The 16,675-nt window shown below is 52.8% G+C and overlaps 1 protein-coding gene across 3 annotated transcripts in view; it reads right to left on the bottom strand.

Moving 5' to 3' along the window:
- Nucleotides 1-16,675, bottom strand: part of ACOT7 (acyl-CoA thioesterase 7) — a 93,214-nt gene that overhangs the window by 37,267 nt on the left and 39,272 nt on the right. For all 3 annotated transcript variants that reach the window (XM_044419644.1, XM_044419645.1, XM_044419646.1), the window contains exon 6: nt 11,469-11,555. In XM_044419644.1, the coding sequence (XP_044275579.1) occupies nt 11,469-11,555 (87 nt within the window). The remainder of the gene's footprint in view (nt 1-11,468; nt 11,556-16,675) is intronic.

The raw sequence follows: 16,675 nt of genomic DNA, 5'->3' as shown, positions 1-16,675 counted from the left end.
CTTCCGTTGCAGGGAGGGGGTTGTTTTTGTTTTTGCGTCAAGCATTCGTATTAACCCACATGGCTGGTGAGAGGCCATATAAGAGAACGGCTGAAGGCATCCAAGTCCATGCCAGTTCTCTGAAGGAAGAGGTGTGCCAGCTCCTTGCTCTGCTGCTCACAGAGACCAGACCTGGCAGAGCAGGGCAAACGGCTCAGGCCGACTGGCTCCTGTCCCCACGGAGAGTGGGTGGGCACAGGCCACTCTCAACACATGGAAGGGCTGCCCGCTGCCAACTGGACCAAGGGCCAGTGCAGCCGTGGCAGCCCACATGGCTCGCCCGTGCCCGGGAACCAAGCCTATGCCGGTGCTTCGCTCCACCTCTCACAACGGACTGGGAGACACAAACCGTGCGCAGACGAGTGGCCAGCGGGAGATGGCGACAGCGACACACCCTGTATCACACTACGCTGCTCTCCATGCAGCTCCTCGGGACCCAGCGGCCAACCCCGCCCGGCCCAGAGCAGGGCAGCACGGCCTCAACTGGAAGGAAAGCTGAGTGGCTGAATGTGCAGAACCCCCGTGCTGCCTTCCTGCAGCCACTGAACAACAGGCGGCGGCGGCGGAGAGGGCACGGTCCTCCTGCGAGGCAGGCAGCAGTGCCCTGTGCCTTGGCACTCTGGCAGGGCAAGCTGGTCGAAGGTGCAGGGCAAGGGAATGCAGTCAGAGAGAAGCGAGCTGCACGTCGGGGAGAGCGTGGCACCACAGTGGCTGCAGCGAGTGGCAGCCCTGTGCAAAGACCACGGGGAAGCAGCTTCTGTGCGGAGAAAGAGGCCGTGGTGCCAAGGAGGACTACAAAAACCATCAGCTATCCTTTTGCCCAAACTGCAACTCTCCTCTTGGCAACCGCAGTTTGTGAAAGCGCCAGGGCTTAGACAAGCTGGACAGAAAAAGGAGGAGAAGCAAACAAGCAGCCCTCTTCTCCCCCTCCCAAGCAATTCCAGAGAGCAGAGGCACTCCAAACTGGACATGGGCTTTCAGTGAGCCTTAAGCGAGGGAAGGAAGCAGTGCCTCGGGCCACACAAAAACTGACCCTGGGGTCCAGGGCCAGCCCTGCAGCTTGGAGGAGCTCTATATGCAGCTCAGCGCCTGGGTGGACAGGCAGAAGCTGTGGCCAGGAATGCTCTAGCTGACAACTGACGCTGTCCCTTGCGTGCCCAGTCCCTGCCCCGGTCCCATCCAGCCTGCTCCAGCGCACTGCCTTGTCCGCAGACACAAAAGGCCACGGCCAGCGTTCTGGCCGGGGGCAGGGGGTCCCTCACAGGACTGGCTCTGACAGCAATTTCCTTTCATTGCCCTCTAAGCTGCTTCAAAGCACACTTCAAAATGCTGCAGATCCCTTTTTAAAGCTGGGGACAGGGAGGAGGGTGCTGTTTCTGGGTCTCCTGGTGCAGCTCTTTGGCTACTGTGTGAACAGAATGTCAGATGAGATGGATTCTTGATCTGGCCCCACACAGCTCTTCTTACATTCTCAAATCCCAAAATAGTACAGCCTGGTATTATCTGTTCTCTGTGTGATTCTATTTGTCCACTTGGTTCTGAACATTGTGCTTCAAGAAGGATGTAGGCAAGCTGGGGAAGGTTCAGAGGAAGGCAACAAGGATGATCCAGGGTCCAGAAACATAGAAACAGAATGAGTCAGGAGGGGTCTCCCAGGCCATCTAGCCTGACCCCCAGCTCCAACCAGCTCCGCTCACGACATGCCCACCATGTACATGTCCAGCCTATCTTTGAACACCATCACCGATGGGGCCTCAACGACCTCTCGTGGAAGCCCATTCCACACCCTCGGGGTCCTGACTGTCAGGAAGTGCTTCCTGGCATCCAAATTGAACCTTGGCTCCCTGAGCTTTGCTCCATTGGAACACGTCCTGCCCTCCTCTGCAGGGGAAAAAAGGTCATGACCCACCTCTGCGTGGCACTCCCTCATGTACCTGCATGTCACTAACAGGTCCCCTCTGAGTCTCCTCTTCTCCAGGCTGAAAAGGCCCAGTTCCCTCCATCTCTCCTCATATGGCTTCCCCTGCAAACCAGCCACCGTCCTAGTGGTCCTTTGCTGCACTGATTCCAACCTTGCTATATCCCTCTTGTAATGAGGGGCCCAGAACTGAACACAGTATTCCAGTTGTGGAGTAACCAGAGTCGTATAGAGTGGTAGTAATACCTCTCTTGATCTAGAAGCCATGCTTCTGGCTATGAACCCAGGGTGGCGTTCGCCCTCTTGGCCACCGCATCACACTGCTGACTCATGTTTAGCCTGCAGTCAACCAGCACCCCGAGGTCCCTTTCACAAGTGCTGCTCTCCAGCCACTTGTTCCCTAACCTGTGCTTATGACATCCATTCCTATGCCCCAAGTGCGAGACCAAGTGCAAGAAACAAAGCCCTGTGAGTAAAGATGGAAAGAACTGGGCATGTTTAGCCTCAAAAAGAGAAGACTGAGGGAAGATTTCAAGTACTTGAAAAGCTGTCACAAAGAGGAAGGCCAGAATCTCTTCTTGATCATCCTGGAGTGCAGCACATGGAATAATGGGCTCAAGGGACCGGAAGCCAGATGCTGGCTGGACATCAGGAAGAACTTCCTGACTGTTAAGAGTGGTGTGGCACTGGAACCAAATACCCCAAGAGATTGTAGGCACTCCCACATTGGAGGCATTCAAGGGGCAGCAGGACAGCCATCTGTTAGGGATGCCTGAACTTGGAGCAGGGGGTTGGATGTGATGGCCTGGTTACCACCTTCTGCCTCTCCTCTTCTGTGGTTCCTTGTCCGACAGAGCCAGCTCCTCCTCACCTTGCTGCCACCAGTGGGACAGCAGGCAGGGATGGAAACATGGCCCTGCTGGCTACAGTGCCCCCATTGTTCAGCCCCTCACCCTGGGAGGCTCCTCCTGGCAAGTTTCACATGGGCTTGTTCCCCCACACTACAGGGCTGGACTGTGTGTGTCCCTGCTCATTATCCTACCGCACTGTCATGCTTGGCTATCGACTTGTGTTTGTGTGCTGTGGGGGTCTGGATTCGTCAAGCAGTTGGTTCTGATGTGGTCTTCAGTCCGACTGCTGCAAGCCAAGCCAGCGGCCACATCTGGGACTGAGCAGTGGGGCGCAAAGGCAAAATGGGTCGTTTGAAGTGGAGGTTGTACAGCAGCTGTTTTCACACCACAGGACTCATGGAGACAAACGGGTCACCACTGAGTGGGGCCACAGTAAAGGGCCTCATCCTTAGGGTCGGAATCAGGTGAAACTGCTCCCATCATGGCTGCTTACCAAACACCTCTCCTTATTTATCACTACTCCTGCCAGACACCTTGGATCCTACAGGCAGAAGAGCAGGGACTTAACAGAAGCAAAATGTTAAGTCCAGTCTTCCCCACAAGCCTCGCTGGATTTTTCCAGAAACCAAGGTTTCTCGTCTCCAATTCCCATAAGGATGTTCTCATACCACGGCTCTGAGGGGTAAACTCCTCCATTCATCCATCATAGAAAAGCACATGGCGCCCAGAAGTCCTGCCCAAGGTTCAGGATTAGCACCTTCCCCCTTGCGATCTACCTCTTTTCCCAACATTTACAAGCCACTTCATTCAGGCGGTTAGCTGAAGAGGCAGGATAATTATCCCAGTATTTGCCAGTAATTTTGTGTTCAGTATCTGAAGATGAGATTTGCCATTTCAGAGATGACAGCCAAATTGCAGGACATCGGTCTGGCGGGCGAGTCACTGCAGAGCTTTCCTTGCGTCTCCTTCCAGCGAGCTGTGCACGCTGCACCTCCCCCACCCAACCTTGTGAAGGGACACAAAACAGCGTCCTGCCGCAGTCACAGCGGCCCGCACACTCCAGCAGCAAGGAATCGCCACACCAGGCAAGGAGGAGGACGCGCCTCCCTGTGGGACCTCCTGCCCATGTCAGAGGAAGCCCAGTGACATCTGTCACACTCAGAGCATCCAGCCTCTATTATCTGATGGAGAACAAATGTCCCCGAAAAGATCAATTGCTCACCCGCCTCCTCCTATAAACTATGCAGCAATTCTCAGGAGGGGTTAGTTGGAAGGAGCAGAGGGCACCCCGAAAGGCCTGCTTGGTCGTCACAACACACTGCAGTGCATGGCACGGCCATATCTGATTTGCCCATCATGGGCCCTCCACACTTCTACCACCACAAGCCACCAGGAGTCTGTGCTGCAGAGCTGGTGCCTGGAAGAGGCAGGTCAGAAGTTCAATATTTGCATTCAAATCAAAATACAGCGTCGTCGATGGCACTCTTTGATTGCAAGCGGCTCTCAGTCTGCTGAGCCCCACATGATCCATGGTGACTGGCAGCAGCTCTCTAAGGATCCAGGCTCATGAGGGAAATGTGCGGCCACATGCTGCCAGGTCGACCTTTTTGGGTTGGCAGTCATAGTTCTGTGATAGCTAAATTTACTCAGAATGCATAAGAGGGTCGGTGCAGGGCCTTCCTCAGAACTGCCCCGTTCCTGGGATCACACCATCCTGCACATGTGCAGATGCACAGATATGACCCTCACATAGCACGAGGGTGGCGAGTTAGCCATGGTGGCCAATTAGCTCCAGGTGTGCCAGGCGCGTGCCAGCCGACTCCCACAATTACCCCTGCCAGGCACACATTGTCATAAAGGCTGCACTCAGTGAGGGCGGGTGGCTGAGGGCATCAACAAGCCCCATGGAGCCCACACTGGCCAGGTTCACACACTGCAACAAGCAATGCAGCATGGGTTCAACCCAGCAGGGCTGGCTTGTTGCTGTTGCTGCTGTTTCACTTCTATTCTGCTCCACCGCTGAAGCTCTCCTGTTGGAGAGGTTCATTCCCCCTCCCCACCAGGACCGTACAGCAGGCCAGAGGTTCCGAGGGGGTTGTCAACCACCCTTTCCAGGTGCGCATGAGACAAGAAATGATGGGGGTGAGTAAAAATATGGGCCTTAAACACATTTCTCTCACCATGATCATGTGAACTGGACCACTGTGCCACATCTTTGGTCCATCAACCCTAATGCCGCCTGCTCTGCGTAGTAGCAGTTCTCTAGGGCGTTGGGAGGAGACACGGCCTGCCTGCCTCAGAAAATGTCTGCTGAGAATGCCAGAGGCAGAACCCACGACCTCCTCCATGCAAAGCACAGGCTGCACCACTCCTTCTCAGTTTCTTCACTGGCATGCCCTTTCCTTAGAAAAACCTAAAGCAGCTCTGACAGTGCTGGCAATGGGGCGACTACAAGGGGAGTGGAGCCACTCCGCCCGACTCGCTCCCTGATCTTTGTCTGAACGGGAGCTTCTGCGAACCCGAGCGGTGACTTGTACTCTGCATAAACTGAACGAAGGAAGAATCTGCTCCCAACTCACTGGGGAAGCATTTCTGAATGGGCCTTCTCTTGCCATTTGTCCCATTAGTGCCGGCTTGTCAGAGACAAATGAAAACGCGTTAACCCTGATTTACCAGGGGTGGGGGTGGGGGGGTTTAAAACACAGAATCCACTCCCCCCGCCCTGCTTGCTTGCAACAGCCAATTAATCAAGCCATCCTGGGATCGGCCGGGCCGGCCCTCTGTGCATCGCAGGAGTTGGTTAGCAGCAGCCGTTTCTTCCTGCTCCTGTGGGAAAACAATGAGGCAAAGACGGCCACAGAGTGTGAGTGGGGCTGGTGGCTAAATTAACAACCACTTCCCATGCAGGAGAAATTCTGGGGCCTCCCATGAATGGCAGAAACAAACAGCACCGTGTGTGCCGTGATACCGAAGCCACAGTCCAAAGGTGTCATGCAGGTGCAGCAGGGCAAGGAAATGAAGCAAAAGCCCTGCTTGGTGCAACAACTGGACCACGTCAGGAGCGTGCATGAAAGGGTGTGAGGAGGAAGAGGAGGAAGGGATGGGAAGCTAGATGCGAGCCCGAGCCTGCCGCAGCCGGAGGCTTGGACAGAAGCCCCCAAGGCCTCCACACTGACTGGTACCAAGAGAATGCTTTCCCTTCTCTGCCGTTTGCGGTGGGGGGGAACGCAGGCGCCGAAGGCACGGCTGATTCCCTCTCCAGCAGAATGCAGGCCCCTGTGTCCCACATCCCTCCCTGGGTGGCAAGAAGGCCTAGAAAACTCTGGCTTGGGGTGACCCAGAGGAGGGCTCAGATTCCCTGAAGAATTTTTGAGACGAAAGGGACAAAAAGTTAAAGGCCTTAATACAGTGGTACCTTGGCTCATGAACTTAATCTGTTGCAGGACTCTGGTCATGACCCAAATTGGTTGTGAGCCAAGTTAAATTTCCCTATAAGGTTCAATATAAATAAGGTTAATCCATTCTGTAACCATTTTTTAAATCAGAAAAATGTGAAGCAAAGTGACAAAGAACAACAAAAGATCATGGCCACCCCCCCCCCCCCCCACCCCCAAAACAACCCCCTCCCCACCCCCCCACCCCAGCACAACCGAGATTGCGCCTGTCATCTCTGCACACGCCTGTCATCCTGGCACTCTTGGGTGGGGGGAGACAGGCGTGAACAGGGAGTGCCGGGAGAGGGAGAGATGGGTGCGATCTTGGTCATCTCCCCTCCGCCCCCAGCACGATTGCAGCCATCTCCCCACTTTGGGGGGGGGGGATGGCCATGATCATGCTGGTTGTGGGGGAATGGCCGAGATTGCGCCCATCTTTCCTGCAGGAGCGTGCCCATGATCATGCACGTCTTCCCTGCACGAATGCAACTGCGATCATGGCCATCTCCCCACTTGTGGGGGGAGAGGTGGCTGTAATCTTGGTCGCCACCCAATGCGGCGTTTGCGGCCCATGTCAAAATTTCCATGAAATTTTTGTTCACAACCCGATTTGGTCATGAACCAAGGCGTTCGTGAGCCGAGGCACCACTGTACATGGACTATTTTGCACCTTTGCAGTGTTGACTATCTTGTGTTCATCAAGTGCTAACCATGCCGATCAAATCTATCTCAATTCAAGGCGGCAGCACAACAAAATGATGTGGTAAAGTCCAAGGCAGACAAACGCTCCTGTAAGGCCCAAGTGGAACCTTCCTGCTCAGAGCCAGGAAGATTCCAGTTGCTGGGGAGACAGCTCTGTCCCAGGGCTGCAGCTCTGCAGCCCGGCAATCTGGGGCTGCAGGGGAAGCCAGGCCCAAAAGGGACTTGCTCAACAGGGCTGCCCCGAGGAATGAGCAAGAACAAACTGTGGGCATGCCCCACTGAAGCCCCGCACCTGGGTGCGAGCCTGCCACAGACACTCGCAGTTGGTTGACAACATGCTGCCCTTGGTCTCCTTTCTGATTTGCACAAGTTTCTTAATCTGTGCACATTTTCGCTTAATCAGTCCCCCTTCAGTCTGCAGAGAAGATCTGCAGAACGCCCCCGTTTGAGCGCTGCTTGACTCGCGCAGGTTCCCCACCCACCTAGTTGGCAGTGATTGCGTATGCAAACAGACAAGCAAGGGGACGTGCAGAGTGCTCGCTCAGCCTCAGATGCTGCCTGCTCACCTGTCCCCGGCTGCGCTTCTGTTCCAGTCGCTTGGTATTCGCTAGGTAAAGGTGACTGCGTTCACTGGTGCGCACAGACCCCCTTTCCACATTTTATTCCATGTATTACACCAGGCTTGCAAGCCAGCACTTAAAAGTTGGTTGCCCAAAACCATTCATGCTGGCTCATCAGCTTCCCAAGAGAAGCCAGCTTCATCACAGGAACTGGTTAAGACACCAGGATTACACCTAATTCAGGCAAAGTTGCATTTTAAAAAGACACAGAATGGGAGTTTTAGTAGAATGATTCTGTCTCCGGGCCTAACCCTGTCATTAAAAAAAAGCATCCACTTCATTCCCACAACTCGATGTAAGTTAACCCACCCCCCCACCTTCTCCAAAGGGTGGGTTTAATTGTGCAGGTCTAGATTACCAATGGGTTTCTTGGTAATGAGGAGTTACTATAGCAACCACTCATTTGGCTAGCACCACTGGTAGCTCCCACTCATCTGTCTGCATGCAGAACATTTACTCTCCCCTCCCTAAGGAACAGAGGTGCTCCCATGCCCCATCCAGATACCTTAAGACCCCCCCCCGTGCTCACATGCAGGAAAGGCTGGAGCCTCCAACAAAAACAATGCTTGGACTCAGGCCTGAGAAGCGCCAGCCACCTTGCTCCGGGCAGCTGGTGCCAGTTCAGCCAACAGACTCCTGATGCTCGCTGGCCTCCAAGCAGCACAGCAACCTCACACGCTGCTCCTGGCACTAACCCCGAGCGGCCTCCGCCTGCTTCGGCCTCCTCCTCCTACTGACGCACCGTTCAGGAGAACACAAAAACAGCCTTGTGAGAGCAGACTGAAAGCAAACCTAGTCCAGTGCCGCGCATCCCGCAGTGGACAACCAGGAATGCGGCAGTCCCTTGACTCAGTCTTCGTCTCCAACTCAAAAGGTACGCTGCCCCCGAAACTGAGTGTTTTGTTCGGCCATCGCTGTTGTTCTTTCTGTGCAGCTGCTTGATGGCCCCATGCAACTTACGGACCCATCAAGTGCACCTCGGCTCAAAACCCTTCTGTGAGCTTCTGCTCCGTGTCATGGCAGCCAGTTCATGATTCCACCATGTGCTACTTCCAGCTAATTTCATCTGCCTGCCCTTGCTCTCCTGCCTGTCAGGGATCTCACTGCTTTCTCTCCACTATGTGTGAGTCAGCAACCATCGATCACCACCTTCTCCAGATTGATTCCCTCCAGGTGTATATGACTGCAACACCCATCATTCACAGCCAGCACAGTGGCAAAAAATGATGGGAATTGTAGTCCAGCACTCTTGGAAGGTGCCAGGTTGACAGCTGCTCTCTTTCATTTCTTAAAAAGCCCCAATGTGTTGGTCTTTTCCAACTGTTCTCCTGCATGCGTCTCTACTGAAATCCATCAGATGTGCAATCCCAAACACGCCTCGCAAAGAGCCTCTTCCTAACCCCTTGCTCCTGCTGGAGATCGTGTGAAAGCGGGACCCTTCTGAGCTGCAGCAGCCCTCTCTGCGGTGCAGGAGCCCAGCCAGCAGTGGAATTCAGTGCATTTTTCTCACCCAGTGCCTTTAACAGCTTTTCATACACCTTGAGACCTTGGCGGAATCTTTCCCAGAGCTTGTGACTTGCACTGCCTTTTAAAAATAGAATGCCAAGCAGGAAGGGCTATGCTTGATGTTGTCTCCATTGCCTTGGGCCAACCAGGCCCTCCTAGCTGCTTGATTTCTGCTAATATTCCCATTAGGGATTTCTTTAGTGGGGGAACAGAGGACCTCCACATCTAACAACACTTGACAGAACCAGGGGCACGACTGACAGCATCAAGTGCACCAGGCGATCGGCTTGGCCAGCATCTTCAGCTACACCCTTCCTCCAACTGTTCAGCCCAGCTGCCAGGGAAAGCCACAAGCGGGCAGGAAGTGCCATGCACACACGCAGCAATCCTGTGCCCACTTGACTGCGTAGCAGTTTCAGAGACACTGAATGGCATCACTTGTGCCGACAGTTTTAAAACCTTGTTTGTTCTTTAAATTGGTGCCTGGCCACAAGATTAGGCCTAATGGAGTACTCTGGGGCCAGAGTATTTCTGATCAAATTAGTTCCTGGGGTGAGGAACCACACTCGCCCAGTGCCTGAAAAAGCTGCCAGAAGGGCAGTGGCACAGATTCGCAATGCACTGCTGGACTTGATCTAAACATCAAACAAGCACAAAGACCCTGAAGTGATGCAGATTCCACTCTTTGCCTCTTCCCATGGCTCCTTTCCCCTTAAAAACAGAAGAGGCCCTGTCTGGCCCTCTGGAGTCCCCTAGCCAGCTGTGCTCCCTTTGCCCAGCTCCATCCCCTTCCATCAACTGCTGATCCTTCAGTGCTCTCCTTGCTTTTGTCCTCTCCTTTGGCTGAGCTGCAGACAGAGAAGGCCTTCTGCCAGGGCAGCCAGGTGCCCTTGGCCCTATCCATCCTTGGAAAGTAGCCCCTAAGAGCTGAATCTGCCAGAAGGTTTCAGGCCTCAGGCTGAAAAAGTTTCCCCTGCTCACCCCACATGCACCCCCCCCCCGCCTCCTGTTCGTCTCTTCTGCTGCCCTAGCACAATGCAGGAGCAACCACTCCTGCACGTCTGTAGTAAATGCCAGGCTCTGGCCGCTAGTGTGTATTTACTCGAGAGAAAAGCAGGTCCATCACAGGAAGAGCAGGGCTGCCGAGAAGCAGCCAGAGGAGTAGCCGCTATGCACTTCTTCCTCAGTTCACAGCAAACCACCCAACCCTGCCCAGAGCCCCACCTGAAATGAGTGTGGAAACCCCACTGAGCCACTGCCAAGGGTTACGTCACTGACGGTGGGCCATCCAGCCTGTCCCCTTTCATGCCTCTCCCTTCAGGAGATCTGCCTCAGAGGCCACAAAATCATAGAAGTTGGACGGAGCCGTGAAGGCCTTCGGGTCCAACACCCTGCTGCTGCAGGACACCAAGTTACACCATCCCACTCAGAGGGCTGTCCAGTTTCGCCTTGAACGCTCAGTTTCTGAGCTGCAACTGCACGTGTGGGAGGGTGGACTGCGCACTGCCAGTGGGCTGCCAAAGAGCACTGAACTGCAGCTGAGAGGTGAGCTGGTGCCAGCTGAGGCTTTCTGCACAAGTTGACAGATGCTGCATTTTACTGGGAAGTTGGGAACGATTCTGCCTGTCAACACATCTACTAGACTCATTTGTGTTGTGCATGTTGGTTGGCTTACTGGTTTTTTGTTTCATTTTTTGGCTGAGCAGCCAATTTAACGTAAATTCATCCAGGCAATGAAATGGAGAGAAGTCCAAAACAGAAGCCATCCTTTTCTACAGTCACCAGAAATAAGGCCAACATTCAGAAGAAACTAGTACCCATGGGGTCATTAAGAAGGGCTCTCATGCCTTGGTGGCTGGGGTGGCTGCACCAAATCCAGATCAGAAGGTGATCCCCTCCCATCCTGCCCCTCCAAGATCAGATGCCAGCTGGGGAACTGGAAATGTGGGGCCTGCAGGGAGGTGAGCAGCGCCCCTCCAGCTCCCCTTCCAAGCGCATGGGTCTGCCCCGGCTGTGAAAGTCTGCCAGTTCCATGCCAGGAGTTTATTCCGTGACCTGAATGTGCACATTCCTACTAGGAGCAGTCCTGAGATTCCCAGTTCAAGCCCTCCAAGCACATCGGCAGATTCTAATATCATGTCAGAGATCTCTACAGTGCTCACATGATACTCACTGGAAAGAGCACTGTCCCAGTAAGCCTACAATTGACAGGTATCCCAAATGAAAGGCATCCAGAAGCCCCTGATCAATGCGAGTGGGGAAGAATCCACCTGCCAGATGGCCCTGCATCAGACACACAAGGCCCTCCTTTCTATTTCATAGTGAACACCCTCGTGGAGCCCAGGACAGCACCAAAACGGCACCTCAAGACCCACCAGCAGGCACCCATGGGACTTACCTCCATGTACAAATCCATGCATGGTGCAGTCAGATGGTCCCACCAGGTGGATCAGGCTGGACTGGCTATAGCCAACTGTATATGGTTCTATGGGAAGGGAAAGACCACAGATGGTGAAAGGGTAGAAGATGACCTGCTACAAACAGTGACATTCCACACCTTGTTATGCACACGTAGGTTGCTCAGGAATTCACAGATGCTTCCTAAAACCCTGCTGGATCAGACCAGAAGCCCATCCAATCTAGTGCCTCTTCCTGGAAGCAGCCAGATCCACACGCCTGGGAAATTCCTGAGCAGCACACACTGTGCCCTGCGGGGAGGCAACATATGCCATTCCAGGTGCTTGGCCTACAACTTGCACGTCCTCTTCTACTGGCTAGGAGAGCTAGTGAAGATGGAGGCCAAGATGACTGGAGGGCTGTGAGTTTCCCACCGAAGGATCAAAGCAAAGTGCACTGCTTGCCTCTCCGTGCTGGGCTTCAGCTGCAGAGGAGTACTAGGAAGTCACGGACAGGCAATCCCCAAGCCACTGACGTCTGAGTTGCAAACTACCCATACTTACAAACAAATTGCCACTATTAATTTTTAAAGAATTATTGCAGAAAATCATCATCACCACAGAGAAAGAGGAAGGGAAAGGGGAGAGAGGAGGTCTCCAAGGAGGTCTCCTGGCACTTGGATAAGTGCAAGGTCTTGCACTTGGGGCATAGGAACAAGTGGATGGAGAGCAGCACTTGTGAAAGGGACCTCGGGGTGCTGGTTGACTGCAGGCTAAATGAACCAGCCGTGTGATGCGGTGTTCAAGAGGCCGAACGCCACCCTTGGTTGCATAGCCAGAAGCGTGGCTTCTAGATCGAGAGAGGTATTACTGCCACTCTATACAACTCTGGTGCGCCCGCAAGTGGAGTATTGTGCTCAGTTTTGGGCCCCTCGTTACAGGAAGGATATAGCCAGGTTAGGGTCAGTGCAGAGTAGGGCCACAAGGTTGGTGGCCGGTTTGCAGGGGATGCCGTATGAGGCAAGACTGAGGGAACTGGGTCTCTTCAGCCTGGAGAAGAGGAGACTCCGAGCGGATCTGTAGGTGACATACAGGTATGTGAGGGGATGTCACATGGAGGTGGGTAGAGACCTGTTCTCCCCTGCAGAGGAAAGAGGATGCACTCCAACAGAGCCAAGCTCAGGGAGCCAAGGTTCCATTTGGATGCCAGGAAGAACTTCCTGACATTTAGGACGCTGAGGGTGTGGAATGGGCTTCCACGAGAGGCCGTTGAGGCCCCATCGGTGCGGGTGTTCAAAGATAGGCTGGACATGCACATGGTCGGCATGTCGTGAGCTGGAGCCAGGGGTCAGACTAGATGACCTGGGAGACCTCTTCTGACCCGCTCTGCTTCTATGTTTCCAAAGTGGTCCTTCTTGTCCTGCCCATCTGGAGAGGGACAGTGGGGTGGGGGGGGGGGGGTAGAGATATTAACATTTTCCACTTTCAGCAGGGTCCTATGCTCCTAATGTCTGCAAATGTGGAGGGTCAACTTTAAGTGATCTGACTTACATACAAATTTGACTTGCCATTTTCACAGGACCGAAACTCCTTCATAACCTGGGGACTGCCTGTAGCTGGCATTTGAGATGTAAAATGGGTCAGGCTGCCTCCATGCATGCACTAAGTAGGCACCCTAGAATTTGCTTCCAGTGACTTTGCATGTCATTGAGAAAAGGATCTCTTCAGTGGGTGAGGACTGGCAGTTGTATGTTTCAATCAACTACCTCCCAATAGTCAAGAAGACCCACAGAACTCCATTCTTAGAAAACTTAGGGGACACGCCTCCTGCTTCTGCTCATAAGAGGGTAGTTTAAAACAGTAATGATTAAGAGATCTGCTCCCATGGGTACCAAGCCAAACCACAGGGTAGCTAGACATTTACTATTAATTACAATGACGGCTCACTGCATTTCATCATAATCGATAGCAAAGCGGTAATCTTCTCTTGGGCAGATGCTCAAGCAGACACTTAATAGCCTCCCTACCTAGTGGTGTTAATTAATCAGATGAGTCTTACCTTTCCTTTGCCTATCTGTGAAGCAGGAGGAGCGAGAAAAACAGAGAGACAGGTAAGCCATACACATTTGTTGCAGACTGGCCAAGAGAGGGGCTCTCGCAGCCTAACCCACTTGTTGCCAGGCCACATCTCCCTCCAACCAGTGGGACCCACAACCAGCGCCTTTCCCACCAAGCAGGCACTGCCACCCTCTCGCTCACACAGGCAAGCACTAACCACCCAGAAGAAGCTGGAGGCCACAAAAGGAGGGAAGGAGCAGAGCCAGCACTGGGAAAAGCTGGGGAAAACAGTCCCTTTGGAACAGCAAGCGCCTGCTGTAACTCTCAGGAAACCTACACATGTGCCATCAGAAATAAGGGATCAGACACTGAAGGCCCAGGGTTAAATATTCAAAAGATGAGGTAAAGGCCCATGAAAAATATATATAAAACACAGCGGTGGGTAAGGAAACATGGCCTTTGCATCCCATAGCCAAGGGGTTTTGGCTCCAGAACACCCTCTGAAGCTGAAATGGGGTCAGGGAATGATTTCGACCAGGACTGTGAAGAAAGGGATGCCTCCAGCAGGCTACAGGGGACGTGAGTGGAGATGCCACCCTGCCCTCCACGACAGTGGGGCTTGCCTTGCCCCCAGCAGGAACTGGAGCTGCCGACAGGACACATCAGTCTGCACTTCCAGCGCCTCCCTTTCCAGGCCCAGCCACCACCATCTCACACAGTTATCAATGGCCTCTCGTGCCGAGCATCTGCCAGCCATCCGGAGGCCAAAGGCCCACGGTCAGTCCACTGGGAGCGAAGGTCGTTCGACCCTTGCCAGGGAGCACAGCCACACATGGCAGCCTGCCAAGGAGCAGGGAGGAAGGCAGGTAGGTGCGTGCCAATTTGAGGGGGCAAAGAGACATTCCAAGACCCTGCTCCGGTTTGAGGGGGGTGAGTTAGAACACCAATTCCAGGGCAGGCAGGGCTTGCACAGGAAGCCAGGGCAGGGGATGTGAGGGTGCTGGAGGTGAACCATCACACTGCAAGCCCCAGACTGAGCAGCAGCGTTCTTCCTTGGGACCAAAGATGAATGAATGCAAGCTGCGCTGAGTCCCACAGATGGCCTCAAAACCAGCTCAACCTGACAGTTTAAAAACCTTACTACTGGTCTTCTTGGAAAGTAAGGAAGCTGTCCTCCTCCTTACTTTCCAAGAAAAAAATAGGAGTAGCCACTGAAAAGGGCTTCTTGTTGCATACTACTGAAACCCAAGTTTGTCTCTAGGCATGCAGCCTCCCTGGCGCTCAGATTAGAGATGCTGCAGAAAGCTTGCCAAAAGCCTCAAGTCCACTGACGCATATCCTTTTCTTCTCATCCATGTTGGAAAAAATGATACTGCCAAATGGTGCTACAAAGAAATCACATCAGGAGTTGAAGCACTGGGAAGGAAACTCAAGAATGTTGGGGTCCAGATAGTTTTCTCCACCACCCTCCCAGTTCTTGGAAAGGGAATAGAAAGGGAAAGAAATATTCCAGGTGAACAACTGGCTATGAAAGTGATGTTGGCACAAGAAATTCAGATTCTAGGACCGCAGACTAAACCACTTGGAAGATGGACTGCTGGCAAGGGATGAGTTGCAAAAGCTGGAAAGAATGTGTTTGGCTGCAGCATGAAGAATTTCATCTGGCCAGCTTTAAACAGAATCCTTTTGGGGAGGAGACATGAACTTGGAGGCAACAGTGGATGAAGACTTGTGCACCAGAACTGAGAGAAAAGCTCCAGCAGTGTCCCAAAACAGACTCCACAATAATGTTGGAAAGAGGCCAGACCATAAAGCACATGGGCTGCAGAGTATGGGAAACAAGCAGAATGAGCGCAAACTTAACACACGAAGGCAAATACGGCCTGATAGGTGTTACTGAAACTTGGCGGGATGTCTCCCATGATTGAAATACAGCAACAGAGGGACATAACAATTGGTATATTTCTGCTCGAAAAGAACAGAAGAAATAAGAGGGGAGGTAGAGTTGCATTATATGTTAGAAATACTTAATATGCACAGAAATACAGGAAGAGGAGGCTGGCAGCCCCATTGAGAGCATCTGGGCCAAAGTCAACCCATCAAGGCATAAAAGAAACATGATAACTGGAATTTAACACCCAATCAAGGAGAAGACAAGGATGATACTTTTGATACTCAAACTGCAAGTATTTCAAAGAAGAGTGTGTGGTAGTAATGGGGGACCTTAATTATCCTAATCTCTGTTGGGTGACAAATTCTGCCAAAAGTGGCTCCTCCAAGAAGTTCTTGACATGCACGGCAGATAACTTTCTTCTACAGCAAGTGAAGGAAGGAACCAGAAGATCAGCTATCTTCAACTTAACATTGACTAAAGCGGACTGACTTAGTGAATAAAGTGGACATTACAGGAACTGCTGATTCTAAAGGCAGCAAATACTAATTTTTCCCACACATGTACCCTGGAGTTTGGGAAATCTGATTTTGTCATCATCATCATCATCACTCCGTTCAATGGTAAGTAAGGTCCCATGGCAAATGACCCTAAGGAAAAAAGGAGTCCAAGATGGGTGGGAGTTTTTAAAAAAGGAAATTTGAAAGGCAAAATTACAAACAGTTCCAACAAACACAAAAGACTGAAGAAAACAGAAGAAATAAAGAGGCTCCACAAAAGGCTTCAAGTTAACCTAAAGACAAACAAAAAAGGACCTGTATAAGAGGGGGAAGGAAAGCCAGGCTGCAGAGGAGTACAGAAAACTTTTCTGACTAACGATGGAGCTGGCGACCTGGGAGGTGGTGGGCTCTTCCACCCTGGATGCATTCAAGAGGCAACTAGGCGGCCACCGGCCAGGGATGCCTCAACCTGGAGCCCTGCATCGAATGGGGGTTGCTTGAGGCATGCTGCCTCTTGCCTAGGCAAGGCCAGGATAACCCAAGGGCCAGTACCTACACCTGGAAACATGGCTTGCACTCCACATTCCCATCTGCCTCTGTGGTCGAGCCCAGCACTGAAGACTGCAGCGCGCCCATCTCAAGTCAAGCGTTCCAACGCAGCTTCGCCTGGAATGTGTCACTTTCTAAATGCTGCAAGCCAGGGAGCACCACAGAGCAGCATTAAACATGAACATTAAGTCCATTTAATGCGCTGGAGGGA

This window comes from Varanus komodoensis, unplaced genomic scaffold (genome assembly GCF_004798865.1).
Source record: "Varanus komodoensis strain SLA01 unplaced genomic scaffold, ASM479886v1 scaffold106, whole genome shotgun sequence".
NCBI classification, from domain to species: domain Eukaryota; kingdom Metazoa; phylum Chordata; class Lepidosauria; order Squamata; family Varanidae; genus Varanus; species Varanus komodoensis.
The sequence above is the reverse complement of the archived record's forward strand: the minus strand, read 5'-3'. Positions and strand labels throughout refer to the sequence as shown.